The 22,456-nt window shown below is 39.2% G+C and overlaps 2 protein-coding genes across 5 annotated transcripts; one reads left to right on the forward strand and one right to left on the reverse strand.

Annotated features, from left to right (window-relative positions):
- Positions 1–1,976: 1,976 nt before the first annotated feature.
- Positions 1,977–9,554, forward strand: LOC143418394 (uncharacterized). 4 transcript variants are annotated; one of them, XM_076883330.1, is made up of 7 exons: positions 1,977–2,071; positions 6,566–6,745; positions 6,860–6,966; positions 7,244–7,661; positions 8,059–8,218; positions 8,781–8,916; positions 9,100–9,318. In XM_076883330.1, the coding sequence occupies exons 2-7, from the start codon at positions 6,686–6,688 to the stop codon at positions 9,245–9,247; spliced, it is 1,029 nt and encodes a 342-aa protein (XP_076739445.1). In that variant the 5' UTR covers positions 1,977–2,071; positions 6,566–6,685; the 3' UTR covers positions 9,248–9,318. The 4 variants fall into 4 exon arrangements, with proteins under 4 accessions (XP_076739445.1, XP_076739444.1, XP_076739447.1 ...); XM_076883329.1 differs by having other exon boundaries at positions 1,980–2,071; positions 6,549–6,745; XM_076883331.1 differs by lacking the exon at positions 1,977–2,071 and adding an exon at positions 9,328–9,554 and having other exon boundaries at positions 6,256–6,745; positions 9,100–9,153.
- Positions 9,555–14,542: 4,988 nt separating this feature from the next.
- Positions 14,543–17,013, reverse strand: gper1 (G protein-coupled estrogen receptor 1). Its single transcript, XM_004552204.4, has 2 exons — positions 16,962–17,013; positions 14,543–16,056 (listed from the first exon to the last, which is right to left on the reverse strand). The coding sequence occupies exon 2, from the start codon at positions 15,605–15,607 to the stop codon at positions 14,543–14,545; it is 1,065 nt and encodes a 354-aa protein (XP_004552261.1). The 5' UTR covers positions 15,608–16,056; positions 16,962–17,013.
- Between the last annotated feature and the right edge of the window lie 5,443 nt (positions 17,014–22,456).

Consider the following 22,456-nt stretch of genomic DNA (forward strand, 5'->3'; position numbering starts at 1 on the left):
CGGAATCATATTTTTCAAGCATTATTTTTGGTATGCTTTAAGCAGCTCATGTTCATAGCAGAGGATAGATTCTTTTTAGATTTCAGCAATACGAATCCTTCAACATACAGTAATGTGCAAAAGTCTTGAGCCACCCAACCTTTCTTTTATATTTTATTAGGAAAATGAGAAATAGGTGCACAGTAGGGCTGCTCGATTATGGCAAAAATGATAATCACGATTATTTTCACTGAAATTGAGATCTCGATTATTTGACGATATTTATTTAACCCTTTAAGACCTACCATAGAACCAAGTCCGCCAGAGCTTATATTATTTTTTTACATGTTGTAGTGCCATTTGTGGGAGCATTTCAAGTTGCTATACAACTGTTATAGCCCATATTTTAATAATATGTATGCATTATGTCCATAGTAACTACATAAATTGCAAAAAAGTTGCAATAAACTACAAAAAAATTGAAAATCGGTTTTGTTTTTTTACATATATTTCTACTTGGAGAAATTTAAGAGGTTTATCCCTCAAAACTTAAATACAAAAAAGTTGCAAAAAATAGTTTACAACAACAGGAAATTTATTTTGAGTGTCTTCATAGTTTTATTTTGGAGATACACCAATTTTTATATACACTGCAGGAAAAACGAAAAAACAATCCTATGATGCAAATTTGCAAAGAAAACAGCATGTGCATCAAAATAAACGATTTCCAGCAGTGCAATTCGAGTTCTAAGCATCCCAGAAACTATTCAGAAAAGTGAAACATGACCAGTATAGGCTTTTAAGGCCTACAAGTAAAAAACTACATTTCCGCGAAAATGACGTCACTTCCGGTTTCGGGGAGGAAATGGCCGACATGTGATAGTTCGTGCTGACGTCTGATTCACTGTGGGAAGTGTTACGAACAGCTGATCGGATCGGCAAAGCGTGTTTCTGGAATATTATGTTTTTGTTCCTGAATGCGCTTTCTATGCAGTTTTTGCAAAGCTTTATGTGGAAGGAAACCGTGACAGAGGACAAGCTGATGGCATCAGATGTAAGTACAACTCCTCCGGTTTCATATGCAAAAAAAATTATTGCGCTAGCTTACACGGTTCAGGTTCTACAGGGATTTAAAAATAGTTACACAAAACGGAGCGTGCTGCTCTGACCGGCTTCAATGACTTTAAAAAATAATATAAAATAGTGTGCAACACCACTGAAGTTTTTTTTTTTTTTAACCTCTCTTTTCAACCAACAGCAGTCACTCTCTCCTCTCCAAATAACTTCTGCTTAGCTTTCCGAGCTTCCCTCGGGTCCTCTTAATCAGCGGTCTCCAACCTTTTTTGCGCCACGGACCGGTTTATGCCCGACAATATTTTCACGGACTGGCCTTTAAGGTGTCGCGGATAAATGAGGGAGGGGCTAATAATCGGCTCAGTCATTTTTAATGATCGTTGAAAGCCCCCCAGTAAACACCAGTATGTGGGCCCCACATGGGCTATGGGGGTTCCAAGTGGGGATGGGCTTACAATGGGCATCCAATCTGGGACCCACCTGGGTTAGCCAGGTAGGACCCACCTGAGCCAGCCCAGATGGGCTATGTTCTATGGGCACCATATGGGTAACATATGGGAAGTTGCATGAACAGGCAACTGAGTTTAATGACCTTAGTTAAGTATAATTATTAGTCATGTGTAAGTATAAACATGAATTAAGATGAAATAACTGATAATAAATTATGCCACAGGCAGCATATGTATATTTAATTAATAACAAAATATACATATAAAATATATTAATATAAGTGAAACACAAAGAACAGATATGACTTAAAATTGTAAGACGCTTAATAAAATAAAATAAATGGTTTTACATTTGAGTGGGAAAAAAATTTCACTCCATGTAGGAGGGTTAGGGTTAACCCTTTTTGAAATCTCGCGTTATTTCATGAAATATCACGAGGTTTTCTTGAACCCGGCCCCCCCCCATTCTGGAACATTCTTCATTTCGCGCCCTTGGACAAAGCTGACAGTTAAGCTGACAATTTTTGGATTAAGTGCATCTTTGAGCTACGAACTTATCTGCAGTAAGGGTAAGAACTTTTTTGACTTAATTTGAATCCCTAAGTATAAATGAAATGTTTACAAAGTTATGATGCTGCAAAGTAATGAATGGCACAAGTGCTGGCAAACTTTTTCCTAGCACTCAAGCAATGCTAAGCTAGTTGAAATTTTTACGTAATGTTGGATTTAGCCAATTTTCACAGTTTGAAAGCATTTTCTGGTGTCCTGTATACTGCTTAACTAGCACCAAAATTAATTACTGCGTGTACTTAACATCAAGTTGTACTTAAACGTTATCTTGGTTTTCTCTATGATTAGTATTAATAAAGGACTGTATTAGACCAATTTAACGAAGTTCTAATTTTTTAAGAGGAATATGGGAGGGTATTTTCACTATCAGAGCAACCAAAATTGCTTTGGTGTTGTCTTTATCAGCTTCATTCCTCACGGCTAAGTGATGAGGGTAGGCCATGGCCATGAGCAACTAGTCCCCAGCTTTTGCCCCTGTGTCAGGAGCATGCACAGCAGTCAGAGAGGCAGATCAGTGAGCACTCTATTTCTGTAGAAGACATCATCATTTTTCTTGCCATTGTTTTCATTTTTCCAGAAAAAGCAAATAAAATATAGGTGTTCTTGATTTGTTTGGGTTTTTTTTTTCATACACATTTCATACACATTCATGTAACTTTATGTGTGTAGTTGTTTTAGTGAGAACTTAATCAGAAATAGTGTACTGACTCTAGAATCTGCCTCTCACTGTTGTGCAAGCTCTGTACATGAGGGAAACTGATTATTTAAGCAGAACTGATCGGTCTTGTTAGGGCCACAGTGCCAACTCCTTTTACTATGATTGCTGTGGCCCTCCTTTTTTCCTTTTGTAATGTATATTTGGCTAGAATCTACACATTTATTTATTTATAAAAAAGAAAAGCAATTGCTCTTTGGATGTGGTTCTAAAGATCTGTGATCTTTAAGTGTTTGTCTGGTGCCTGATTTGTGCATGTGCACTGTTATTTTAATTTGTTTCATTATGGCTTAAATTTGTTTGAATTTTGTGCATGCTCCTTTATCAACCTTCCTTCATGGACAGCTTGTGTGATTATTGGCCAGGAGGGTTTGCAATGATCTCAAAACTTGAGATGTTTGTTGTTTTGATTATGACTTGGCTGACTATGGCTACTTATAAATTGCATAGTCACACTATTACATTAATATGTTATTAATATCTGTATATTGGTTTGATTTTGCTGTTGGACAGTGGAGTGAATAGTAGCAAGGGTTATGTGTGGTTTATCTCTTTCTTTATTTTTACAGACTTTGACATAAGAAGCAGTGTATATTTCAAAATTCATTTATATTCAAAATTTGATTCATGGCAGAAATATACTAGTAGGAATCTTTTTTTGAGTTTGTAACAATTAGAATTGTTACTTTATAAAGCGATGTCAGGGTCTTTTATTGTAATACAACAGCTTTTAAGGCTGGTGTAAGCATCACAGCAGATGTCTTTATGCCAAAGTAACTGAGGATAAAACACAGAAAAACATGAAGGAGATTTTCCTGGAGTGGCTTTTTAAATCAGATAACCTTAGAAATATTCTGCAGTTGAACAAAAACTGAAGAAAACCATGAATCAATATATGAACATTACCTGATGCTGCTGAAGTAAAGCAGAGCAAAGTTACAGAGGTTTTATTAGAGGTTTTATTAGAGGTTTTATTAGAGAACAAGCTGAGTTTTTTGCAATTTGGCATAATTTGGCACAAAAAAACAACTGACAACAGCGCTAAGCACAACCGTACACTGATGTATAATAAGCAAGGGAATAATGTGGAAAACAGATTTCAGATGGGGAAACTTTTCTCGAAGTACACTACGAGAGAGCTGTGCAGGAAGTGTGATTTTTCTTTTTTTTTTCTTTTTTTTTTTTAAATTGTGGTGAAAACAAGATGGCAAGAGGGAATTAATGACAGTATTTATCAAATATGAAGCGTAGTTTGGATCTTCTTTTGCTGCTGGTTCAGTTAATTTTGGTTGGAGAGTGATGAAACCTGCATCATCAGAATTAGTGAGCTGTCGGCTTTCAGCCCTGACGGAGTGTCAGTGTACCTGCCCTCGGCGAAAAAGCTGACATCTCACACATTTTGATGCATCGGTTCCGCGCTTTGTGTTTACATCTTTGTTCCTATATTTCTAATACACAAGTGACAGCCAAATGCTAAAGTGAATGAAATTTAAGAAAATGGCTTTATTAACCACGATTAATAACATGTAAATGTGCTTTGGATAGTTGTCAGGCCCCAATAATATTTCTGAGTAAGGACCTGTTGATGTAGTTAGTGTAACCTATCCAAGCTGTTACCCAGGTGACTGAAAAATACTACATTTTATCATTTTTATACATTTTATCTTTCAGAAAGCAATGGAGCAATCTGAGAGGACAAAGAGAAGAAAAATAGCTGCGAAAGTTGTTGAACATTTACGTCTCGTTTCACAGCAGAATGAGTTAGATCATCATCAGGACTTAATTTTTTTCTCAGATTCTTTTGAGAATAAACCCCTTGTGGAAGAGTACCATGATTGCGATGAACATGCTGGAGTCAGTTCACAAAATGAACAATCTGCAGACATTTTTTATGATGCTTTGGACTTTGACGTGTTTCCTGAAGACTCTGAAAGTGGGGTGTCTGAGTTTAATGAATTTGATCTGGACGATGACTGTTTCGATTCTGATGCTTTTTCAGACACACCAGATGATACAAAAGGACTTGCAGAGTGGGCTGCAGAATACAATGTGTCACATAATGCTTTGTCTGCCCTTCTTAAAATTCTTAGACAGAAAGGTCTTAATGTACCACTAGATGCTCGAACATTGATGTCAACTGCCCGCAAATGTAATGTGATAAATGTGGCTGGGGGATCATACTATCATTTTGGTTTAAAGAATTCAATTGTTGCAGCATTGGAGCTTTTAGATTTTGATTTAAAGAAACTAACAAACAATCTAACACTTAGAATTAATGTTGATGGTCTACCTTTATTCCGCAGCAACAATGTTAGTCTGTGGCCTATTCTGGGTAGAATCAAGGAGATCCCAAATTGTGATGTTTTTGTGATCGGGTTATACTCAGGTACAACCAAACCTTCTAATGTACAGGAGTACTTGAATGACTTTGTACAAGATGTAAGGGCAATTATACAAGATGGAGTTCAGTATAATGGTGTCCATTTCAGTGTTGCTGCTCCAGATGCATTCATTTGTGATGCACCTGCTCGTGCTTTTCTTAAATGTGTGAAGGGACACACTGGCTATTATGCGTGTGAGCGGTGCACTCAAAAGGGCATGTATGTGAATAGGAGATTGTGTTTTCCTGAAATTTCTGCTGAGAAAAGGACTGATGAGACTTTTCGTGCTATGGCCTACAAAGAGCATCAGGTTGGGGTGTCACCTCTGAATGAGTTGGGTGTGGGACTAGTCTCAGGTTTTGTGCTGGACTATATGCACCTTGTGTGTCTGGGGGTAATGCGAAAACTTATTTATCTTTGGTTAAAAGGTCCCCGAAAATGCAGACAGTCTATGCAAATTCTAACCGTGATTTCAGCATTCATGGTTTCTGTCAGGCAACATTTGCCTAAAAGTTTTGCAAGGAAACCAAGATCTCTCCTTGAAATTAGCATGTGGAAAGCAACTGAATTGAGACAATTTTTGCTTTACACAGGCCCAGTTGTTTTATTTAATAATATACCAAGCCAAATGTATAGACACTTTATACTTTCATCTGTATCTATAAGAATTCTTCTTAGTCCTGATTTGTGTATTGAGAACTGTGATTATGCAGAGGATGTTTTAAAGCAGTTTGTGAAAGATTTTGGTTCGATTTATGGTCTTGAATTTGTTGGTTATAATGTACATAATTTAATACACCTAGCTGAAGATGCGAAAAAGTTTGGACCTTTGGACAGTATTTCCTGCTTCCCATTTGAAACCTTCCTGGGTAAACTGAAAAAGATTGTGCGGAGGCCTCATAAACCTGTGGAACAAATTGTCAAGCGCGTCTATGAGACGCAAAGTATTCAGAAGAAAAGAAAAGAGAGGATGTCTGTTCCCTCTCCTCTTAAACAGCCTCATAACTCTGGACCAATAACAAGTGATCTTGGAACTTTTAAGCAGTACAGAAAATACACTGATGGACAGACATATGTTTCTTGCGCCATGGGAGATAACTGTTTCAATGTAGGGGGAAAAATTCTTATTGTGGCAAACATTTTACAGGATTGCCAAGTTGTCAAAGCACTGTGTCAGGTCTTTGAAAACTGTAATGCCTTTTTCAGCTATCCATTGGACTCAACATGCCTTGGAATTTACTTTGTTTCAAATCTGTCTAAACAAATGAATCTTGTATTACTTGATGAACTAAAACAGAAAATGGTGCTTTTGCCACTGAAGTCTGGATATGTGGCATTGCCACTGCTGTACTAGTTGGCTTCTTTTTGCTTTCTCACCAGCATGCATCCATTTGCAGTTGTTGATTTTCTGGATGGTGGAGGTGTATCCATAATTCCTTGCAAGTGGTTTACAGGACCAGCGGAAGATTCTTGTTTCTGGCCACCAGGGAGAGTCAATATCAATAAGGCTGTAAAGGATGGAGTTACTCCAGATGCAAACTGGTCACAGTACAGAGTTCGCATCTTGGGGAAAGCTGGTAAGAAGCATTTTTGTTTATTGCTACCAAATATTCTGTCATTAAAGACAGAACAAAAAATTTCCCTGTAATTTCACTAACAACATTTTGTTGATGTATGTCAAAAATTTACAGAAAACTGAAAATGCCAGGGTGAAACTGCGGAGGTCTGAAGCAACCTCTGATCTGCAGACTGAGTCAGATTCTGGAAGCAGATTGGGAAAAGGGAAGCGGAAAAGGAGGTAATTATGTTTCTTTAAAACGCCTTAAAAGCAACAATTTATTGTGGTGATTATAAGAAAAACAAAAACAAGCTGACAGTATCTTTAGCAGACCATTACTGCTCACCAGATTTAGATATGATCTTAAAATAGCACTTTGTAACTTTTTGACTTTTAAAAATCAGTTTTAGACTCCTTTTGATGCCGGACTATACATTAATGTTTTTAGTTTGTAGGACTAACCAGTAACTAAATTGTTTGTGGGGTTTTTTTAATATTTTTTTAAATTCATTTTAAGGCCAGTGATCCAGTCAAGCTCGGATGAGGATTGGGACAACGCTGCGGAACAGCCAGAGACCTCATCAACATCAGCAATGGAGAATAGACATTCAAGTGAAACTCCCCACCAGAACGTCACTCATCCATTTGTTCAGCTACCACCACCCTCAACTCCTTCACCTGTGGTTTCACAACCAGTTCCAAGACAACTTGTACAAGCCACCAATACCAGCATGTTTGTACGTGTTCTAACCCTCCTGGAAGACATTAAGGAGACTCAGAGGATCCACAGTCGAATGCTACAGTCTCTCCTCAAACAACGTGATGGACCAGTTGCTGCAGTATTACCCGAGGGTGCTGTTTTTCCTCTCCGGACAGTCGCAGACGTGGAAGCACTGGAACAAAAACTGATAGACCCTGTCTTCCTGAAAGAAGTGGTAAATAATAATGATGTAATGACAATAATTGATTAATGCCTCAATCTGCGTTTTATGCTAGCAGTTATGATTAAGGAAAGTTGGTGTTTGTTCAAACATGGTCAGTGCAATGAAGTGGCGGAAGGTGAGCTCCACAAAAGTTGCTGTTTTTGAAAATAAAATAAGTTGTACTTTACAAGTTGTGCCACGCCAAACCTTAAGAAATTACTTTTGGTGGATCAGTCATTTAGCTCTTTGCATTTACATCAGACAGTGTTTGACTTTGATACTTAACTCTTTCTCAATCAAATAGCATCAAAATTATTAAGCCTAATTACTGTGTAGCTGTGCAGGTTTTCTTTTAGGTGTGACTGATGGTACTACTGTCGGTAAAATTATTGTCCTTGTGTGTCCTAAGGTTGCTGTTGTGGCAGAGATCGGAGGGAGCACTGTTGATGAAGCCACCAGAAGAATGATGGCCTTCATTATGGACAATGCTCTTTCCAGGCAATATAACTTCGTTGGGCGCCATGGAAAGCGGGAATTTCGAGGGCTTAAGATTTTTGAAGTGCTATATGGTAAGCTCATTAGTTGTAAGATATTTTGTTGATGTTTGAATAACAGATGCTCATTTCAGCTGTAGTCAGTCTTCCAATCAATTTATCAGAATCAGAATCAGAATACTTTATTGATCCCTGGGGGAAATTATATTTTGTTACAGTGCTCCATTTTAAACCAACATTAAGACAAGACAGACAATACGCTAACTAAGAATAGTACAATATATACATATATATACATACATACATACATAAGTCACTTATAAATAAATATTTGGAAAAGAAACATGTGTAGCTGTAGCAGCAAACAGTGTGTTAAGTGGATGCGTTGTACAGGGAGATGGCCACAGGCAGGAATGATTTCCTGTGTCGTTCAGTGGTGCTTTTCGGTAATCTCAGTCTCTCACTGAACGAGCTCACTGATTTAAGGTTTTAATACTTTGGTTCTACATTTATGTGAGATCTTATGCCGTGTCACAGTATAAATATAAGTATGTAACAAAAAAAGAGAATTACAGCTGTGTCTTTAGATTCAGTAATATAGTCTCACTTTCTTGTGGTCAATATCTGTGCTTTACAGGCAGCTTGAAAAAAAATGCTCTTACAAGCCAGATTACCAGAAAAGAGGCAGAAAAGGCAGCATCCAAGTGGTTTATTGGTGCAAGAGATAGAGGAGGAAATCGCATGGCAAGGGCACAGTGTCGCGTGCAGGAGAGGTATACCTTAGTGACTCGGTTTAGATAGACTGTGGAGATTAAATTAATTACAAATACTGTATTATTGAGGGAAATTATGTTTGGGTTTTTTATTTGGGGGGGGGGGGGCGGCATCAGCTCATGTTGTTCTGGAGGGTGATGGCTGCTGCCAGGAATGACCACATATTTCTCTCTGGTTTGCAGCATACTTGAAGACAGCTCTCACGAAACCGTTTTTTGGTTCCTCACTGTGTTACGGTATGTGAACAATTTCCAGTTATGTTTAGCAGTTTGTGCAATATTCTTCTTTGCACAATCAGCTCCAGGAACTCCAGCCAGTCAAACAACTTGATCAGCACAACTTTCAAAACAACTCCAGTAGTATTGCAAATCTGATGTTAGTTGTGAAAAAATGCACTTTTTTTTTTTCAGGACCAATGGATCACTGAATGAGTGAGAAGCTGTGTTTCAGTGCATTTCTTTTTCGTTTAAACTGTATAACATTGATTTGTTATTGTTTTGTGTATACTGGGGACCTTTTTTGTCAACATGTTCTCTAAACAAAAAAAATATTTGTATAGTATATAAAAAATTACTGTTATACTGCATACTGTTTTAAAATGTCATATTAATCAGTATTAATAAAAAAGATAAACTGACTTTGTTGTACAGGTGATTTAAATTTTAGCTTACTGTAGTATCCAAAATCCCATCTGGGCAAGCACACTTGGGGCCACCATGGAAACTGAGGACAAAAGTAGCTGGGTCCCAGGTGGGTAACCCAGGTGGGCCCCAAATATCAGACCCGCTTCTACCCATCTTGGTCCCACACTTGTTTATTGGCTGGGCCTGATTTGGGGCCCATCCAGAGCCCGTCATTAACCCATCTGGGCAAACACACTTGGGGCCACCATGAAAACTGAGGACAAAAGTAGCTGGGTCCCAGGTGGGTAACCCAAGTGGGCCCCAACTATCAGACCCACTTCTACCCATCTGGGTCCCACACTTGTTTATTGGCTGGGCCTGATTTGGGGCCCATCCAGGGCCCGTCATTAGCCCATCTGGGCAAACACACTTGGGGCCACCATGAAAACTGAGGACAAAAGTAGCTGGGTCCCAGGTGGGTAACCCAAGTGGGCCCCAACTATCAGACCCACTTCTACCCATCTGGGTCCCACACTTGTTTATTGGCTGGGCCTGATTTGGGGCCCATCCAGGGTCCGTCATTAACCTATGTGGGCAAACACATTTGGGGCCACCATGGAAACTGAGGACAAAATTAGCTGGACCCCAGTTGGGTTTCCCAAGTGGGCCCCAAATATTAGCCCTGATGCTCCCTATTTGGGCCCCACGTATGTGTGTTGACTGGGCCAGATCGTAATCGTGATTAAAATTCGATTAATTGAGCAGCCCTAGTGCACAGCTTTATTGAAATGTGCAAACACGCATGGAAATACTGTACATAAAGCTAAAATGGAGTTAATAGAAATATTTTGAGCTTAAAAGTCAGTGTCTGGTATGACCACCTTTATTCTTCAACATAGCTGGAACTTTCTTAGACAAGCTTTCTTGTAGTTTCTTTAAGCAGTCTTCAGAAATAGGTCTCCAGGCTTCTTGAAGGACATTGTTATTATGCGTTACAATATAACGTACCTTGAGGAGACTGCTTTTGTGGTATATAAATAAAATTCAATTGAGTTGAATTGAATGTAATGCTCTTCTTTAGATGTTGGCTGCCCTTTGTTCTCTTTTCTGTCAAGATGATCCCACACTGCTTCAGTGTTGTAGTCTGCACTCTGGAGGCCAATCCATGACTGATATTGTTCAATCGTTCCATGCTTTTACTGGATTATCAGTATGTTTGGGATCATTGTCATCCTTGAAAAATAAAGCCATTGCAAGTCAGATATTTTCTAGATGGCATTGCATGGTTGATCAAACTCTGACTGTACCTTTCTGTGTTCATATTTCCATCACTTTTGGCACAATGTCAAACACCAATGGCTAGAATTCAGCCTCAAACCATGACAGAGCCTCCACTGTGCTTTACAGATGGCTGTCAACACCTCTTTCTCAATCTTCTCCATACATGCTGATGAAAAAAACAAACATTTTGAATTTGGAATTATCATTCCATGAGACCTGTTGCCACTATTTTTCAGTTCAGTTCTTGTGTAATACCTGGCATACCTCAGCCTTTTCTATCTGTTTCTCTTCCTTGATAATGGCTTCTTGACAGCCACCCTTACTTGTCTGAGGCTTTGGCAAACAACAGATGGATCAACTGAAGGGTCAGATGCATCTCTCAGGTCCTCTGTCAGGTGTCTGCTGAATTTCCTCTTAATTCTTAAGGACAATACTTTGAGAGACTGTTCAGACTGAAGACACATAATTGGTTCATCCCTTCAGTTAGCTAACTTTTGAATTAGCTGCTTTGAATGATTCACAAGTCTATGTTATGGTAAATGGCCTGTATTTGTATAGCACTTTACTAGTCCCTAAGGACCCCAAAGCGGTTTACACATCCAGTCATCCACCCATTCACACACATTCACACACTGGTGATGGCAAGCTACATTGTAGCCACAGCCACCCTGGGGCGCACTGACAGAGGCGAGGCTGCCGGACACTGGCGCCACCGAGCCCTCTGACAAACAAAAACATTGTTCTGAAAATGGTCCGGTAAAAGCACTGGATTCAAATGACGTGGGAAAGAAGAAGAACTGTTAAAACCCTCCAGAAAGAGCGAAGAACTGTTGCTGAAGACCACTTTAAACAATTACAATCGATTGTTTTTCCTTGGAAGCAAACTATGAAGAAATAAAGCAGATCTCCGTCTTAAGGAATGACCAAAAATTCAAACATTGGATAAGTCAATAGTATTTCATTTTGTGCTTTTATCAAATGGTTCTTGCTTATTGTGCAAGTCAGAATTATCAAGAGGAAGGACTGAATTTAGGCAGTGGAAAAGTCGCACCCTTTTCCCTTCTGTGACGTCAGCCACCACAACCCTTTAACCTTCCTCAGTAGTCTCAGCTGTTCACATAGTTCACTGAAAAGCTCTTCTCACAGTTGTGTGTGTTTATATGTGTACAGATGGGGGTTTTTGCCTCTCCTTCAGGGCTTAACAAAGAGGGTCTTGCCTCTGGAGTCTAGGTGTTGCTTGTTTATATCAATGAACTTGACAGTCCTCATTGCATTATTACTTGCCTGTCTTCCTGTTTCTGTGCCCTCACGGCACTGTTATAGCCGTGTGCCGTTTACAGAACATTATAAATCTTCAGATAATGTCTACGTTCATATAAATTTTCCAAATATACAATCTGTGCGTAATCTTTGTTAAGATTAACAGATTTATGGACAGGTGTGAAAAGCAGAGCTTGTTGAATGGGGAAAGTGCAAAACAAAAAACCAAAATTAGCGTAATGGAAACACTAGTCGAGAGAATTTTTAGCATCGTGCACTGCAAAAAGTTTAGCATTTTTTGCGGATGTCTAATAAACAATCACTGAAGCAATACTGAGAGTAGCTTTCCCAGGCTGAGGGCCCGTTACAGCTGGAATAACAGTTTGTGGTTTGGACTCCTGTTTTTCCCAGTTACGCCATTATCTTTGGTCGCCTAATGCACACACACACACACACACACACACACACACACACACACACGGCCTGCAGGCTGGCAATACACAGATTGTGTATAAAGATAACCTGGTTGTGATGGCAATTCCTGTATCCAGTATTCATAATGCATGATACTGTAAAATGTTTGCTTTTGTAAAAATGTAAATAACACTGTTAATATGCTTTGAACCATGTTATAATAAATGATAAAATATATGACTAGAAGCACTTGTGAAATTAAGAAGGAAGTGCAGTACTACACAAGAATTTACGACGTTGATTACAGATCAACAAACAAATTATGACAGGTTTCATGCAACGCCTCAGGGACCATACAGTTGAAAATTTGTACACTGCACCTGCTCATTTGAATTAAATTAACCTTTGTGGTCATTATCTTAATGTTTATAATGTTCTGTCAAAATCATTTTGTCAATTTACAGGCAGCTATATCGCAGTGATGGCCTCTGGGAACACAGTGAATCTGGAACAAACACATGTCTGACTGGCCAAATTGTGTTACTGTCATTAGTTGTTTGATTCTACCTAAAAAAGAGAAGTTTTTACCTTGTAAATAAAATATGTGGATGCAGTATGAGAAGATGAAATGTTGTCTGTCAAAGCCTCGTACTTAGAAATTAAGAATATATGTTAAAGAAAGCCTGAATGAAGCAGCAGCTTTATGTTGTTAGCATTGCTCTTCTGGCAAAAACAACACCTGCCTCTTTGCTTTACCGTCATGCTAACAGGAACTGACAAGTGAGGTAATAACTGCAGCCATCTTTAAACTGAGCCCTGATCCCGATTCTGACATTGGATTCAATATAAATATGAGCACAAATGTTCTGCTTATCAATTAAGAAATAGAGATTGTGTGTTAACTTCTATTTCCTGAAAGATCTACAAAATAATCTCAATATTTAAAACAGGTTTATTGATGCTATCAATAACTTTGACTTTCAGTTCATGGAAAAGTGGGACATCTTCTTTATTTATAACAATAAAGTAAGTTTGTGAACATGTGTTTGCATGCTCCAGTGAATGTTTAAAGTGGACCTATTATGCTTTTCTTTGTTTTCTGTCATGTTAAACATGGCCAACATTTCAGGTTGCTAAATCCATGTAAAAGAAATGTAGATTTTCATCCACTTATAGCTCTTTATGAGGCTGGTTATACCAAATATGGCTGTCAGAGATAGATCTGCAAATCTTTTGCTTGCGAGGGGCAGCTAATAAAGAAGGAGCTACGTCTTTTTTTGCAGGGAGCTGAACTGAGGGGCTGAATGACCCCCAGTATGAGATAAATATGGATTATTTGGAGCTGTGAATCATGCAAAGTCACTCCAGTAGAGTAAAAACATAAAAATCTGGAGTTTTAAATAAGTTTAATAGGTCCACTTTCACTAAACATGGCAACATTTCAACAAAAGTAAAGAAAAAACTTAAAAGCAGAAATAAATAGGCACTGCATTGTCTTAGACAGGAAGAGAGCAAAGACGGTTGCTAATTTAGTTCCAAATGAGGCCACATGATGGTGTGGATGTGTAGGCGTCCTTATGCTATATATATATATATATATATATATATATATATATATATATATATATATATATATATATATATATATATATATATATATCACACAGGGTGATATATTTATTATATATATTTTATTATTATTATTATTATTATTATTAATCTCACTTTGCCAGACTTTAAATAGCACATACCAACATCTTGCTTGTCATTCATTTTCTGATGCCACACAGAGAACTTAAGGAAAAGTAAATTTGGAGATTAGCATGAAATAGATTTTATATACTGTATTTGTGTGTTTGATATTTACTAAACACCTTGTTTTCCTTCTCATGGTGTAAATCCTTAATTTTTTTGTTCAGAAAGTGAGCAGATTAACTGAGACACTGGCACAGCTACTGTATGAGGCAAAGCTAAATAACAGTTGAAGAAAACTGATACGTAACTTTGATTTGACGCAAGTTTGTGTAACTTTAGTAACTGTCTCTCTTCACACCTCTGACACCTCACCCCTGACAGGGAGGTGTAAATCAAGACCATGGTGGCAAAAGCGGTTCACGGCCGACCAGCTGGCCTTCTGCTTAATGAAGAGACGCAGCTTGTCCCTGAAGGTCTCTCCTAGAAAGCTGTAGATAATGGGGTTGAGGCAGCTGTTGGAGAAAGCTGCCAGATTAACAATGTGGCCTGTGAGCGGGTAGTCGTGCCACAGGGTGGTAGCAGTCCTCTGCGATGGGTCAGCTGTGCCCTGCAGTAGCTGAATGCTGATGAAGACGTTCTCTGGCAGCCAGCAGATGAAGAATACCAGAACCACCACCACAATCATGCGCAGAGCCTTCTGCCGCCGTGGCCACAGTCCACGGTGCTTCTGGGCCCTCATGAGAATTCGCCCAATCAGAGAGTAGCATAGACCAATGATGGAGAAGGGCACCAAAAAGCCAATGGTTACCTCCAGCCACTGAATCTCAAAGACATTGGCGAAACAGAAGTGCACCTCACCTCTGTGCTGGGTCTGCACAATGGTGAAGGGGAGAAGCGTGGCCAGGATGGAGGCCATCCAAATGAGGCCACAGCTGAGCTTGGCGTGCTGCATAGTCCTCAGTGGGTTGCTGCTCATGGAGCTAGCCAAGGCGATGTACCTGTCAAAGCTCATCCACGTGAGAAAAAAGATGCTGCTGTACATATTGACCTGCAGGAAAAGTGACATGAAGGTGCAGAGGACGGCGTAGTCGTAATACTTTTCATTCAGATTAAAGACCTCAATGAGGGAATCTGCCACCAGGATGAGGTCAGCTACAGCCAGGTTAACAAAGTAAAGATCGGGGATGGTCATCTTCTCTCTGTGGTTCAGGTTCACCACCAGGATTAAGATGTTACCAATAAATCCAATAGGAAAAAGGAGGATGGTATACAGGCAGGAAAGGAAGAGACCAACGATGTATGACTGGTATTTGTCTGAGTTTTCGCTTAAGTCTGTAGCATTGTATGGATATGAAGTGTTCAGTTGTTCCGTACTGTTTACATATATCCAGACCCAAGAGATTGTCTGCCCTTCCATACTGTCTGTGGTCGGCCTGTCCTAAATCATAAGCCAAGTGTAAGTCACCTGTAGCTGCTACATCATTACACCACAGTAGTTCCCAGCTTCGCCTCTTCAAAGGGTGAATCATCTATGCTGTGACGGCATGCTGGCAGAAGTCAGGTGAGTGGAGAGAATCTTTTATGGCTTCTTTGACCCCATGCTTACATCAAGTTTCATCTACCAAAAGATTTTTGAAGCCGAACAGGAGCGCCTCCATGTCTTAAAATGGCCATTGGCCCTCAGCTTCTCCAATTCACATCACAACTGCAGTCCTGAGATTAAAGGGTGGCTTTTTTTTCTCCTCTTTTGAGTCATCTGATCTGAGTCCTGATTTGTCTCTTCAAGTCCACGTGTATCTCTATTCAGCAGGCTTTGACCCAAGATGTTATTGCTGTGACACCTGAGCTGTCTGAACAAAAACGCCCCTCCAAAAACAACAACATGAAAGACAATTAGGGGTAAAATCTTGGAAAAACAACACAAATCATTATAATCATGATACAAATGAGATATATCAGGTACATAACAGTTACTTAAAAATACTATCAAAGATAAAACATGAAAATTATACACCTTAAACAGAACATTTAGGGGAATAAATGAATAGCAACAACCAAATGTGCACATTAACATTCAAGCTTTAGACTTAAACAGATGCATTGAAATCCTTCTTTAAAATCCTCAACCAATCCGAACACCCTCCCTGGTGAAACGCAGAGTGTATTCTGTATGGCAAACTTGACCTTTAACAAAAATTCTCAGCTCCCAGGGTTTTATTCCCATCAGAGTAAACCCCTCTGCAATATTAATGCACTCTTGGGAGGCAAATATCATAAATTAATGTGTAGACTATGAATCTCACAAAGCAATATGTGTACAGTATATTTTTATCTTTACTTTAAATGTCTCTGCTCTTTAAATGCATTGCACGTCATGATTGGGCTGCTAATTAGACTTTTCTATTAAACATTTAAAGGCAGTGCAAACCCTGAAATCTGATGGCAGCATTGATCAACAATTCACTTTATTCCTATATTTTTTCAACAATCAATTAATCAGGGTGGAGAATTTCAGTAAAAATCATCTGACATCTAAGAAATGTAATATATTACAGCTTTCTGAGTGATTACTCAAGTTGAAGACCATAATACATAACTTGCGTAACTGCATTCACACAAGAGAAAGCCCCATTCACAGTGAAATTAACTGAGTACATAGCGTAACACCCACACGTGATGTGCTATTTTCTGTCTTTTTAAGACAAAACACATGAAATACATAAATCTCCAACCAGTACAAAGAATTTGGTGATAAAAAAAAATACACTTACATATAAATCTAGCATTTATTGCTCCTTCTTGCTTGCCTGGTGTAGAAGTCAGGGAGCCAGAGATTTGTATATCCCATGTCCAGGCTTCTCCTCTGCACCACCTGCTGTTTGGCCCAACCCTGTCTGGAAATGAGGGGAGGGCGGGAGGCAAGAGATGATCTGTCACGCATAGTTTGTCAACATGCTTCATTTCATTATCTTACTCTTTCTCCTCCGACTTAGTGATTCCAAGGATCTGACAAACATCTAAATCCTAAAATCACAGAATTGAACAGGATGCGTGCTAAACTTTAAATCAAAGAAAAGTTCTGGCAACAATTAGATGCAGCGTGGTATTTACCTGGACACAACCAGCTTGTGTTGTTATAGAAACCACATATTGTTTTAAGTATTTGTTCACCTGGGTAGCCTAGCATTTAGTCCTAGGGCCAGTGGAAAAATACCAGGCATTACCTTGCTTTTTCATTAGTATGCTTGTATAATAAGTAAAGAATTGATTTTTTTATGTACAACAAAAAACAGTGACGGTTGCTTATTCAATGCCCATGGTCAATACGACAATTACACCCAGATAAATCTTTAAAACGCTGTGAGGTGTCACTTTCAATAAGTGGGAAACAAAACAGGCATTTTGCTACTGGCCAGGGTTTAACATCAGTATAATTTGTGCTCATTTCTATTACACCTGAGACTATGGAGAGCTGTTGGATGTAGTGTTGGCTGATTTGGCATCTTCCTGAACACTCAGATGGATTAGCCACAGATACCTACAATTATTCCAGACATACAATAACCATGTGCTAAAACAGAGCTATTTACTGAGAAGACATCAATGTGAAATTAAATTATGCTTGAAAATATAATAGATTAAACTATCCCAGTATAATTATTGATGCCCTAAGCCTAAGCCTACTATAATTAAGAGTAGGTATTCCCAAATGATCAGTTGGCAGCTGCAAAAAACGGTAGCAGCTACGGAAAACAATGATGTAATCTTATAATAAATGAACTCATTAAACTCATTAGGGGACGTTATATACGTATCCAGTGGTGGATGCTAAAATTAACCTGACCCTGTAATTCCAAGTGTATAATATTTTATACATGAATATTTAAAACCTCTATCGTCAATGTGACTTCCATTCACTTGAAACACCTAAACAAAAATACAGGCTGTAGCAAAAACAATATGACTTATAAATGCAAATTTTTACTTAATTTCTTTCATTTGTCAGAAGGTTCAAAGAGCGATTTAGAATACCTCTATGAGAAAACCACCGAGGGAATAGTTCACCCTCCCCGGGGTAGAGTTGTCGGGGCCCCACCCTGGAGCCAGGCCCAGGGAGGGTGTCTGAGGGTGAGCGTCTGGTGACCGGGCCTTAGTCCATGGGGCCCGGCTGGGCACAGACCAAAATAAGGGACATGGGCCCATCTTCCTGCAGGTGGTGGGCACCATAGGGGTCGGATGCATTGTGAGCTGGGCGGCCACCAGGAGCAGAGGTCCTGGCGGAGCAATCCCCGGCGACCAAGACTGGCCAAGGTTCAATAAACATAATTTTTTTTTTTTTTTTTTTTATCATTTTGGTATCCCAAGTAGCTGAAAAGTATAATCCTATCCCTATCACTCACAGTGACCTGTGAGCCAAAGGCTTGATGTGGAAAGTCTTTTTCTAATTTTGGCTTTACAATATCATTAAACATCTTAATTTCTCAATATGAATTATACAAAAACACAATGGTAGAGTCTAAGGATAAAAAACGTGAAACTATAGAAGAGCATAATAGCTCACCTTCAAAAACAAAAACATCTAAGCAGGACTAAAGTGAAGAAAAATTGATAATTCAGGCAAAAGCTTCCAAAAGACCAAACTTGACTGTAAACTTCTCACAAGGTGGGAAGGTCGCTTCATTTAAAGACAGCCTGGGGAAGGCAGGGAGTTGGGGTCAAAGCTGCATCAGTGCTGGTAGGTATGGTGTTGAAGTTCCTTTGGTATTGCTGTGTGCCAGCCTCAGGGCTTTAAAAAAAAGATGTGAGCAACAACAAAAAGTCTGTGGAGGTAGTGAATTTAAAGACAGGGAAGGTCAACGCACTCAGAGGCGTCTGGGCTTGAAGTTTGGACAGAAAAACAAAAATAAATGTTAGAATTGAAGAAACTGCAGCCAACACAAAAACAATACCTAATGATGTTGAATGATTTTCTTTCTCGTAAATAATGTGATGACAGGATTAGACAAAAAACAAACAAACAAACAAAATCAAACAGGCCGAAACCCAATGAATTAGCTCAAAACCTTGGACATATTAAATATCAGCATCCACCACTGTGAATTTATATTTGGCAGAAGATGAAGAAAAGCATAAAAGGTTCCCTTTAGAAAGGTAAAAAAAGGGAAACATGTGAACCTTGTTCCCCCAGCACAGGATTACAACTTAATCTGTTGTGTGTGGAGTTGCTCACATAAAGCATTACGATCTTTACTGTGTTTTAATAATGTAAAAGACATAGCAGTATTGTTGAAGGGACTTTTAAGGGACAACAGCAGCATGCAACAGCAATATGTCGCAGAGCTTCATGTCGTCAAGGAGCTGTGTTTTGGCAGTGAGGATATGGTACAGCAGAGCAACAGTAGCAGTCTGAGGGAGCAGACAGGGTCAATACAGCAGCTGGAAGCCCTGCTGGTGCAAACAACTTTGGGGTTTTGACAGGAGAGTGGACAACAGAGAGCTGTTTCTGTGGGTTACATAAAAGAGGATTTTAGCTGCGGTAGAAGGTCAGCACAGCAGCACACATGAAGAAAGACGAGAGCAGCAGGTCCGAGAGGTCATGCAGTCAGCCAGATTGGTGTGATTGTTTTTTCCCCAGCTACCTGAAATCTGAGTTATTCAGTCTGCGTGACTTCACACAGATAAGGGGAAAGCGGGGATGTAGTGGTCAAATGTGCAAGTCAACAAAACCAAATTCATGATGACTGCTGAAGCACACTTAGTTGTATTTGTTTTAGTAGAGAACAAATACCTCACATATGCCATTCCCCACCAAAGCACGATAAAAAGCTGAAAAAGAAAAGGTAGGGCACTGACCGATTGTTGGATTTCTCTGCAGTATAAAACACTTCTGAGAAACAAATCAGGCTAAAGGTTACATAAAGTCTGGGCCTCATCTGGATAAGGTTTTTTGTTTTTTGTTCCAGCAAGATCTTGCACGGCTGAAAAGATATTGAGCAAGACACTTTTTAAAACTTACTTAAAAATGCTGCAGGAAATCTCTGTTTTCCATATTTTGCTCTTTATTATACAGATAAAAAACAAATCATTATACCAGTTTTTGCCTTTTTCATGATCTGCATAACATAGAATTTCCATACTGTGCTTCAAATATATATTTCTGTCTTGAGGCGTTTCAACTGGACTTACAGTATATGCTCAATGTTGTCAGAAAGGTTGCAGTTCATGCTTATGTCCACTGGATGGCCCACTGGCATTAACAGTGATTGATGTTGGAGTGGGATGAGCAGTGGGTTACAGGAATCCGGTAAAAGTCTTCTGTGGTGTTTACGATGATTTATGAAAGTGTCTGAGTGTTTCAAAGTATTAAAGCAGGTCAGATGTTGATGTTTTTATTCTAAAAATACACAGCAGGTCAACTGATGGATAAATGCACGATGAATCAAACATTTCTTTTGGTCTCATTTTTTAAAAATTGAGCCATAAAATTCTGTCATAACTACAAAACATACTATTGTTATAACTCCTCTTTAAGAACTAGGCTAAATATGGAAGCAATACTATCAGTACAACCAGTGTTAATGGGAAGTTTTGGGGTTTAACTGCTTGTGGTTGGGGGAGTGAAAGTGGGAGGTCTGGAGGAGGGAGGGTACAGCACCCTCATCTGCCTCCACTTACCGGTCTGATGTGCTGCTGGCTCTATTCAGCATCTCCCACAGCCACAACCACAAACTCTGAATGGAACATCCTGCCTGAGTCCAGCTCCTCTGCACTGCTTCCAGGCCTATGTTTGATATTTAGCTGATGCTGGGATTTTTATTGTTAGTCTATTTTATTTTTTTTTATTTTTTTTTCGTTTCTGGAGATGAGAAGCAAAAAGAACAGGTTTGGCAATGGAGGAAGGGTGGGTTGAAATCAAAGCATCTGCCCTGGTGCACATGTTTCCCCAGAGCTGAAGCGATGCGATGGGCTGAACATGAAGGTTCCTTCCTGAAGCTTTCTGGTCTGTTCTGAATTTATTATGGTGGGAGATTTCAAACGTGTCAAGGCCAGACCTTCCACCATGTGAAAGGAACCGTAGCCCTGTTATTCTGCCATTTATCAAGAACATGTTCACCATGTTCTTGATAAATTGCAATCTTTAGATTTGTTTTTTCTTTTGTACAACTGCTATCTTTTTGCTGTGCTCCTGCCTTTTCACTTCCTTTGCCCTATTTAATGTATTAATTCTTATTCTTTTACTATCATGTGGAGGGTTTTCCTTGCCTGCAGTCAGACACTTTCGCTCTCTTTTTCTTGTGGCTTGGTTGCTCTAGGAATTCAGGATTTGACGCCACTTCTTCCCCTTTTTCTGATCCCAGCGTGAGATACCTGCGTGAGAACTGTAACCTGTTTGGTCTTGCTCCTGCCTTTACATTATATAGCCCAGTTTTCATCCACATTAAGAAAAAAACAGCGGTGGGTTAAGGTTTGTGTGTGAAATGTGGATGAGTGCCAGATAAAACATTTCAAACGGCAAGCCAAATTCTCCATCTTCATAGGTGGTCTCTGATACTGTGTGTAAGACCGAAGCCGACCCTCATACTTCTGGTCTGGCTGAACCTTTAAAGGAGAAAAACAACATTAAGACTAATGTAGCACATTACGAAATCTGTGCTATGTCAGCATTACTCCATTTCCAGACACATGCTGGTACACTTAAGAGCTTTTCCTGGTGCACTTAGCAAAATAAGGACGAAAGTGTGAAACTTGTAACCTGACACACTTCACACTTCACGCTTTGCTTTTATTCCAAGCAGATAATCCATACCAGATAATGTGTATGTGTAACTTTACAGTATATGGCAAAAAAAGTCGTTTGACATTATTGGAAAAGATCTTCTATATGCTTTCCTTAATGCACCTGCAGGCCTGGGGGAGTTGGTATCAAGTGCAACATGTTGCTGCATAGTTCCTTGAGGGCTTTTAGTTGGTGTGCAGTTGTTTGGGTTGTACGCGGTTTGTATGTTTCTTTGGACATAATCATGTGGGCTTGTAAACATGTCCAATTACCCAATTGTAATCAGCAACACATATGAATAATAATCCCTGCGTGCATGACAAGTTTCCTGCTCTTTAAGAGTGACAAACAACTGACAAACTCAGTAACTGATGAGTGATGGTTTGTGCTTTTTGAGTTAAAAAGCTCCGAGAAAGTTCAATCCTCAGAGATGGAAACAGCAGCCATGACAACCATGTTTTTTCACTTCATTATCATATCATTTCCAGA

Source organism: Maylandia zebra, linkage group LG4 (assembly GCF_041146795.1).
Source record: "Maylandia zebra isolate NMK-2024a linkage group LG4, Mzebra_GT3a, whole genome shotgun sequence".
Taxonomy (NCBI): Eukaryota; Metazoa; Chordata; class Actinopteri; order Cichliformes; family Cichlidae; genus Maylandia; species Maylandia zebra.